Raw genomic sequence first — 9759 nt, forward strand, 5'->3', positions numbered from 1 at the left:
TATAATGACAAATATTAATTATTAGTTGATAATCCTGGTTTTTAATGTAAAATTGTACAAATATAATTAAAATATAATCTAGGGGTTAGTTACATTGGTATTCATAGTAACTCCACTGTCTTTAATGGAGGTACTCTAGATTTATATTGCTGTAAATGAGAATCAAGCCTTGAGTGAATACCTGATTTGTTTCTTAGATTACATGTGTCGATTTACTCCATCCTTCTCTTACCCTTAACTTTTAAAGTTATTTTTATGTTAGCAATGATACCACATGCTTTGTGTGAGTTTTGGCTCTGATCTCTTTGGAGAAACTACTTGTACAGGAAATGGGACTGTCTTTTGAGATTAATTTTAAAATTATGATGCTGCATATGTAATTTTTAAAGATACAGTAAAACCAAAATATTAATATTGAGATATTCAGTATTCTTATCATCTGTGCAAGGATTTACATCTGCAATTTCCCCACATGTTAAGACCAATGTACCCAAAAGTCTTTTAGCAAATTCACTTGTGCACATAAAAATGTAGATAAACTATTTTTTTGGTTTGTCCAAAATTGACTGGTTGGCTCACGTGTATGTTATAGGATTGTATAATAGCAAGTTGAATTATGATGTTCCAATCAATTACACTTATAAGCTTTTATAAAAAGAAACACCCATTCTGGTCATCATTCAGGCTTTTGTTTACATAATTTACTCAACTGTGCTTTTTTTGGACTTCTTAACGCAAGTGTATGTATTTTGAAATGGTAAAGTAAAATATGAATCATGTTAGTAATTCAACGCCTAAATTTTAAAGTGACTAGCATTTTTGGATGCCTGGATTTTTTAATGTACAAGTTGACACTTCTTAAAGGGGCCTAATTTTCACAAGTGCTGAGCACCTGCCCTCTGAAAATCAGGCCCCTTTAAGATCCAGATTAGGTACCCAAAATCATTAGTTACTTTTGAAACTTTAGGCCCAACTGTGTAAAGTGCATCTTATACAGAGACTATGCACAGTAGTAGAAAAAAAGATCTAGGGTAAAATTTTCAAAAGTGCATAAGTGGTTTAGAAATCTGTGTCCCATTTACAGAACTGACATAGGCACTTGGGAACCTAAATCCCACTAAGCTCCTAAATTCCTAAATCCATTTTGAAAATAGGATTTAGGCTCCTAAGTCAGTTAGACTAGGGATAAAATTTTCAAAAGTGCCTATCTTTCCTATATAGATAAGCTATTTAAATGCTTTCTTTGGTTACCCATCAAATATCTACACCAAATATGTTATGACATATGATACCAATATATTTGATGTAGCATTAAATATTAAAAAACAGCAACTTTTGAATGAAACTTCACTTGTTTCTTGTAACAGTGAAAATGCTATAGTGTCATAAATGAGAGGAAATAGTGCTGTTGGAGAATGCTCAGTTGGTGGGCTGTAGAGAAAGAGAGGCTCCTATTTGCAATTAAGATAATTGATGGTAGAGGGAGCATTTTGTATGGAGAAGGTGAGCTGTAGTGTATTTCACCCTCTCGAGACTGAATTATTGTAACTCCTACGACCTAGATTTGTCAGGCAAAGCCCATCACACTCTAGTCCATCTTGAATACAAACAGTCCTCCACCACTTGAACATGACTAGCAGTGATGATACAAGAGTAGATAGCGAGGCTTGGCAGAATTTGATTTTTTTTAATGTTTCTTTTTAAGTGTGATTTTTTTTATTTTTACCAATTTTTAGATTTTCACGGTTGCGGTAAATTGAGGGGTCAGGCAATAATTGTTTAATCACAGTAGATGTTGAGATTCAAAATGTTACAGCTTTATAACAGTCAAAATTCAAATGTCAAAATATACAAAGTAAATAGCCTGACCTCAAACTCTGTGTTTTCAAGCTGCATTTTTCTTACTTTGCCTATCTACATTTCTTTATTATTGGTGGAAATATTTTTTGTCTGTTTGTTTGTGTTTGTGTGATGAAATCAACATTTACCAATAAAAAGCTAATCCAAAACTGTACGCCAGTTTCTGACTCCTTGTTTGCTTCTTATTCAATTAAATTCAGGGTCTTAGTCCTAATCTTTAAGATTGGGCCTAGGCTACCTGATTGCTGAACTCACTGACCACGCAGCAACCAGAAATGCCTCTGTTGAAAGACTTGGGAGCTGGAGGCAGGGCATTTTCAATGCTGGTCCAATCCTAGTCTATGGAATACTGAATCAGAAGATGGTCTAATTGGACTGTTTTCAAAGCTCAGTGCAAAACTTTTTTGAGCAGAAGCTCACCTGCAATAACAGAAGTTGAAGAATTATGTTGGAGGGGGCAGAGAAGGAGAAAGAAAGACTAATACAGGGAGAAAGATCCAAGTGTAAGGGGATAAACTATAGGATGGCAAGGGTAGAGACCATATCAGATAATATTTATGCTTATCTTAATATTGCATTTGGAGCTTAGATACTGTAGTGCTTAGCATCTGATAAATACACCATAGACAGATCTGTCACATAGCAAATGCTGTTCTTGTATGAATACAGTTCTCGCTGTAGCTGCTATTTCTGAAGAGAGTTGACCTGTACTATTTGTGAAACAACATACTGACTGAACAACAGACAATAAAGTTCTTGGCACAAGATAAGAGTCTTACAGTAGATAGATTATGACTGATAGAATTCTGTGTGTGTATAAATTATTCAAAATATTTCAAACAAGTTGTATACAAGTTAATACTTCGTAAATGTATTTGCTAAAAGAGACAAAAAGTTGCACTATTTGAAAGTTCATTTGGACTTGACTAGCAAAACAAAATTACTAATAAAATACTGAACTAAACTAAAATATTTTTGTGTTCTTTAGAAATACACTTACCATAACCTGCAGTGAAAAATAATATATCATTTAATCAGGGGTGAAAGTAACTTAAAGAACTTAGCAGTACGCAGGGCCAGGGTCCTGAGCAGGGGACGGGGCCTCAACCGGAAGGGGATGGGGCCTCAACTGGAAGAGGCGGGAACTTTAAATCCAGCAGCGGGGCTCTGGCACCGATTTAAAGGGCTTGGGGCTCCGCTGCAGTAGCAGTGGCGGGGAGCCCCAGGCCCTTTAAATCACCACTGGAGCCCAAGGGCTTCTGGCCACCGCCGCTAACCTGGGGCTCCAGCAGTTGGGCTCTGGTGCCAATTTAAAGGGCCTGGGGCACCAGCTGCTGCTGCCCGGACCCCAGGGCCCTTTTAAATTGCCGGCCTGGGGAAGCTGCAAGACAGCTGTGTACCTGCTCTTGTCGGTACGCCATACCATACCGTACCAACTTACTTTCACCTCTGCATTTAATGGAACTTTGTGTTTGAGCAAAAATTTTATTTTACAAAAGGTATATGTGTTTTTAATTGAGTTTATATCTATATACAGTAACTCCTCAATTAATATTGTAGTTATGTTCCTGAAAAATGCGACTTTAAGCGAAACTATGTTAAGCGAATCCAGTTTCCCCATAAGAATGAATGTAAATAGGGAGGCTTAGGTTCCAGGGAAATATTTTTTGCCAGACAAAAGGCATTATATACATTTTAAACAATTTTAAACAAGCAATTTAATACAGGTATTAAACAGGCTGGCAGCCCCCTTATTCTCCCCCTCCCCCCACGCCTCCCACCCGCCCATGGACCCCATAGATCAGCACCTTCCCCCTGCTCCCCCCACCTCCTGCCCGCGGTAATCAGCTGTCTTGCAGCATTCAGGAGGCTGGGGGGAGAAGCAAGGTTGTGGCACGCAGCCTCCCCGCTCCCTCTCCTGCCCGCGGCAATCAGCTGGTTTGCGGCATTCAGGAGGCAGGGGAGGGAGGAGGAGCCTGGGCGCTGCGTCCTCGCTCCTCCCTGCTCCCCCCAGCCTCCTGAACGCCACAAACCATCTGATTGCCGCAGGCAGGAGGCGGGGGGAGCTGGGGGAAGACGCTGAACCACGGGGTCCGCCAGCGGGCGGGAGGTGCTGGGGTGCGGGGAGTAGGGGAGCTGATGGGGGACTGCCAGCCGTGGACAAAGCGGGCGGCCAAACGACGTTCTAGCAGAGCATTGCACAACTTTAAACAAGCATGTTCTGTAATGGAGCAGGGACGTAAGATCGAAACAACGTTAAGCGAGAGGACGTTAAGTTCAGAGATAGATATAAAATCAATTAAGAGTGCATATATCATTTTTTCAAATAAAATGTATTTTATATTGCCTCATGTGATTTGCAGGATTTGTTCTCTGCTTAATCTCCAGTATTAGGGCTGGTCCACACTAACCCCCCACTTCTAACTAAGATACGCAACTTCAGCTACGTTTTTCACGTAGCTGAAGTCGAACTATCTTAGTTCGAACTTACCGCGGGTCCACACGCGACAGGCAGGCTCCCCCGTCGACTCCGCGTACTCCTGAATGTTAGAAATGGTAATCTTAACTCTGAACCTTTTTTTTTTGTTTTTGTTTTTTTTAAGTTTCTGTTCTATATTGTAGTGTAGCCACTTGTACTTATATGGAATACGTGTCTTGCAGAATATGTGTTTGTATTCAATATTGCATTATATTGGTTTGTTTCCTAACAAAATTCTTTAAAAAATCTTAACTACGAAATATATCTAAATCTATCTTATTGTTCCATTAAGGTCCTGGTATTGACAACAGGACATCTTCACCACTGGATAATTCTTTTCCATGGGACGATTCAATCTTCAATATATCCATACATGCTGCAATTCGACATGGAAAGTGGAAACTACTAACTGGGTATCCAGGTAATGAAATGATTATTTTTTCCCTAGAGGTTTACCTCCACTGCCAGTTCATCCCATTTCATATGTAATAAACTTTGCATTTCCATAATTTACTCTCTTTCTCAACTTCCATGATTTACTATGTAATGTAAAAACCAGGAGGGCGGAGCCTCATTTAAAAGTAGGAAAATATTTACAATATATTCCTTGAAGTCATGGTTTTTGAATCTGTGTTTATGTGCTTACATTGCACTGGAAAAACCGGATTCCTGGAGGCAACTCGAGTTTAATTTATTTGAAATTAAACAAGTCATATTAAACACCGAATCCCAAGTATGAGGCTACTCTTTCCCTGTGTGTCTGAGATCTAATTTCTTATCTGCTCCTATTTCTGTAGGCTGCAGCCACTGGTTCCCACCACCACCTTTGTTCAGTGAGTCAAAGATTCTATCATCTGACCCACCAACAAAGAAACTTTGGCTTTTTGATGTTGTTAAAGATGCTGAGGAGAGAAACGACTTGTCTGAAAAATATCCTGGCGTTGTGAAAAAACTGCTCTCCCGGCTGCAGTACTACTATAAACACTCGGTGCCTGTGTTCTACCCTGACGATGACCCCCGTTGTGACCCAGCAGCAACTGGAGCCTGGGGGCCTTGGATGTAGAATACTACATTTGTAGCCTGAAAAATACAACTGTGGTGGAAATTGCGGACTGAGGGTCCTAGTCACATATTTTGACCTCATTTCTTTTACCCTTTTAACTGTGATTTCATCCCTTGGGTTATTCAATTCTACTTCTTCTTAAGCAGTATTGAGGATCTAATTTCACCCCCTGATTGTACTAGAAACACTGTTAAAATAATAAATCTGTCATTTTGATGTTCTTTGTCAGTGATAAGTCTCTAAAATGGAGGGTTAAAGCTGCTGGCCAGCTGGGAAATATTACTTCACTTGGAAAGTTCTAATGAGTCACAGAGGCAAGGCTATCCAGTTCTTTCATATTTAAAGTCAAATGTTTGATTTCATGCTTGCCAGTGGCCAAATCTTATAGGAGGCTAACACAGAGGTTTAAAAAAAAAATAGGAGAAAGAAGCCAGTTTCTGAGTTCAGCTGTCATTACATTTTCTCAGCTTTGCCATACAAATGTGTCCAGTAATGGATGCATTCAGAAGTCTCTAAGTACAAGCCTCCTCCCACTGGGCAACAAAAGATCTAGCAATACACTTGTCCACTGTTGACATATGGTTAGAGCATTGGTTTGATTTAATGCCCACCTTGGCTGTGAGTACCAACTCTTTAGGGCTTTTGTGCCTTTGTTATCACAGCAGAGACTGCCTTCATCTAATAGTCAGCTTTCGGACATCCCTTCATTTTGCATTGCCTTTTCTAGTTCATTTCTTTCTTGTGCTTCACAGTGCAGTTTTGAATTCTTGTGCAGGCGATTCAAGCACTTTTCTTTGCCAGCTAAAGCACAATGTGGAGGTTGCAAGTGATGGTAGTACTGCTTCATCTATCTGGTGGCTATTGCATCTGCTTCACAAAGCGCCCACCTTCTGCTAATATCTCTGGAAAACCTTTTCTGTTCCCTTCTCTAAGGACATTGCCAGTTATCTGTTTTGTACTGATGTAATGTTTCAAACTGGTTTTTTAGAGACTACTTTTAACTTTTCCATTAAAATTAGAGTTTTAATTTTTAGGTTCTAAGTTTTTTTGTTGAGCTGAATGATGTTTCTTTACTAGTGTGAATATCTAAAATAATTAAGAGAGGAGAGGAAAAGTATTGCTGTACTCCATATATTTTATTTTTTAGCTGTGTTGGTCCCAGGATATTAGAGAGACAAGGTGGGTGAGGCAATATATTTTATTGGACCAACTTCTGTTGGTGAACGAGACAAGCTTTCGAGTTCTGTGTAAGCTCAGAAGCTTGTCTCTTCATAAACAGCAGTTGGTCCAATAAAAGACATTACCTCACCCACCTTGTTTCTCTAGTTTTTAGAGATATTATTTCCATTTGTTATAATTCATTAATTATACATCTTGGGAAAGAAATAAAATACTTATTAAAAGAAGACTCTGATTGGCTAGCAAAGGTTCCACCTATTTGGCCCTTATTTCCACATTTCAGTCAGGGCTCGTTGGAGAGTTTATCCTTCTGGAGATCATAACACCTCGTTAACAGAACACAAGAAAAAGAATCTAAGGTATTTTCATTATTATCACTTTTAAGTTTTTTTTTTCAAAGATATCCTTAGGACTCTGACTACAAAAGTGTGTAAGACTAAAAAACTCACTACTTTCAGCTCTCAGACAACAGCCACTTTTGAAATGTACAGATGTCATCCTGACAGCTTTTGAGCTGACTGCAGGGCTGCCATTCACACTCAAGTTACTATGAAAATAGATGATGAATTAATGGGGGGGGAAAAACTAAGTTGTTTGAACTTTCTTATCAGTTATGCTATCTAGCCCCTAGTTTAAAAGGATTAAAGAATGTATAGCCTTAGTTGCAGAATTAAATATAATTGTTGCATGTTTGTTCTCCTTCCCTCCCTATCCCACAATCTACACCATTACATCATGCTGATATGACTCCACCTATCAGGAAGAAGGGGGTAAGCAACTGTCAGTCACTCAGCCTTCCGTAGATTGAGGCTTCACCTATTGTCTTCTCTGTTTCCCATCTAAAATTTCTATTATATTTTAAAATCTTAAAATTCATCATTTACTTAGCTGTTGTTTCAGATAAAAATATCCTACACTATTTTTTCTTTAGGTTGATTCCTCTTAAAGCCTTCAAGTTGACCTGACTTTGGTGGGGGGGAAGCTGGCTGTCATATTCAAGCTGGCAGCAGCAAAGGAAAAGAATTTTAAACTCTCCATTGAGCTGTTTCATTTCTTGAAGGGCAGACTTCTTTCTACAAGTTGCGGTTTCTTGAGTAACAATCAAAAATACAAGCATCATGAGCCTTCAGAATAAAACTTCATTTCATCGCCTTCCAAGCCTTCCAATCCTTGCTGGATCCAACAAAACTCTATAAATGTTTCAAAATTGAAAGGAGCTTTTTTTGACACACTAAAAATAATTATAACATTTTAGAAAAGCAATTGCACTTCAGGAAGTGTGGTTATGCTGGCTACCCACAATTATGCATTGCTACTTACTTAAAAAGATACAAGATGAAGGATGGGCAAGGCCCAGGACAAGGAAAAGAACTCGGGAGATCTGGATCCTATTCTTGAGTCTATGGTCACAGGCTCCTCTGGGAACAACCTGCTTAGAGTAGAAGAAATTCTGAGATTTTTTTTTTAATGGACTTTTCTAGGAATTCTTTAAATAGGGCTGGAAGGAAGCTTTTTATTTACTTCTCAAAATCTCATCGCAGAAAAAGCTAGGATTTTAGCCATCAAGATCTTCATAGATTTGGACATCCACCAGCAATCCTTGTTGCCTCAATTCTGTCCCTGGGATTCTCTGCTCCCTATCTTGCTCCTTGGTAGTACAGCTCCATAGAAGTCATGCTACCATGGATGCTTCCACTCGTTACTCTCCTCAAAACTCTCCCACTCTGTCCTTTATTGGGGGACCTACCAGCATTTGAGGTTTATTAAGAGAATCCTGTTGCACCAGTGCAACCCCATTCCAGGCTTGTCTTTAAGAGTACCTGCAGGGTACTCTTCCCAGGACAGGAAAGAGGGGACATTATCACTGAAGGGGAGTAAGTGATCTCAGGAAAGGAATCTGGGAGAGCTGCAGAGTAGGATATGTAGGTCATTTAGGCAGTCATGGCAGCCATGTTTGTAGTCCTGGATATTGGCAAAGCCACCTGGGAAATAGGTGTGCGTGTATATAAACATCATCCTTCTCACAGACCAGAGAGACTTGGAAGGAGCTGGGCTCCTAAGGCAAAACAACAACAAAAAAGACCTAAATGAAAATGACACTACATGGCACAAAGAGAAACTGTATAGGACTGTGTGGATATCTATCTTGAAATGAGATATAGTCTGGAATAGAAACGTACTGCCTTGTGAATTGAAAGAGTTTTATGGAAAGAAAAAGCAAGTTGCATTGTTTGGGAAGTGCTGATCAGTCCTTTTTTTTGCAAACAGTTTTCAAACTGACTGTACATATCAAAACTACCGCTCTATCAACTTATTGCAAACAGTTCACATGGAATGCTGCAAACATTCAATGGAATTTATAATAAGAGATACAGATTTGGATATCATATGTTCAAAGTTATATTTGGAGATATTGCTTATATAGTTTAGAGAGGAAATTGGGCCCCCAAAATACATTGCATCCCCTCTATCTGGTGCTTCTAGATGTAATCTTGCACTGCTACACAATGCATATCTGAGATCATGCAGACAGATTAGCACTGCTACAGAGCACAGCAAAAAAGATTTTGGCACAGGATAATCAAAACGATTCAGTTATCCAATCATAGACTAGTACAGTAACAGCATCTGTGATAATTACATACTGTGGTTAGCTGAAGCCAACAAGATGATGCATTGTTGTCATTGTGCTGGTCTTCCCTGCTGCCACTGTTCTAAAAACTGAACATCTGCTGCAATCAACAAACCAACTCCCAATTGCTGGTCCCTTTCTTTTGGCTGAACTCAATGGCAACAAAAGCTGCTATATTTTGTCTTCAGAGCTATACTTAGAAGCAGTACAGTTAAAAAGAATCACTGGATTTGGTTCTAGGGAACAGAGTGCTCCTATGGCCCTGTCTTCAAATCCATAACAAGCTACTGCAGCAAAGCCACAGTTCTGTGCTGACAAATTCTGGCATCCCGGACAGTGGTAAAAATACAGAATTGGGTTTTGTTATAGTGCTTTTCATTCTCAAGATTTTGTGAAGTGCTGTGTAAAGCAATGAGTTAGAGTTCAGTGACTGTGCAAACAAACTAAGCAGGTGTAGTGGTAACTCACCTACAGTCTTGGGCATAGATCCTATTTTAATGAGAGAAGGAACTTTGGCTAGGAGACCAAAAAGTATCATGGGATTTT

At 39.2% G+C, this 9759-nt stretch overlaps 1 protein-coding gene across 1 annotated transcript in view; it reads left to right on the top strand.

The window, feature by feature from the left end:
• The window catches only part of ARSB (arylsulfatase B), a 117516-nt gene extending 111898 nt beyond the window's left edge, over positions 1 to 5618 (top strand). The window contains 2 exon segments of the mRNA XM_005286439.4: positions 4632 to 4760; positions 5137 to 5618. Coding sequence (XP_005286496.2) covers positions 4632 to 4760; positions 5137 to 5402 — 395 coding nt within the window. The 3' untranslated portion in view covers positions 5403 to 5618.
• Positions 5619 to 9759: the final 4141 nt, after the last annotated feature.

This window comes from Chrysemys picta, chromosome 6 (assembly GCF_011386835.1).
Source record: "Chrysemys picta bellii isolate R12L10 chromosome 6, ASM1138683v2, whole genome shotgun sequence".
NCBI classification, from domain to species: Eukaryota; Metazoa; Chordata; order Testudines; family Emydidae; genus Chrysemys; species Chrysemys picta.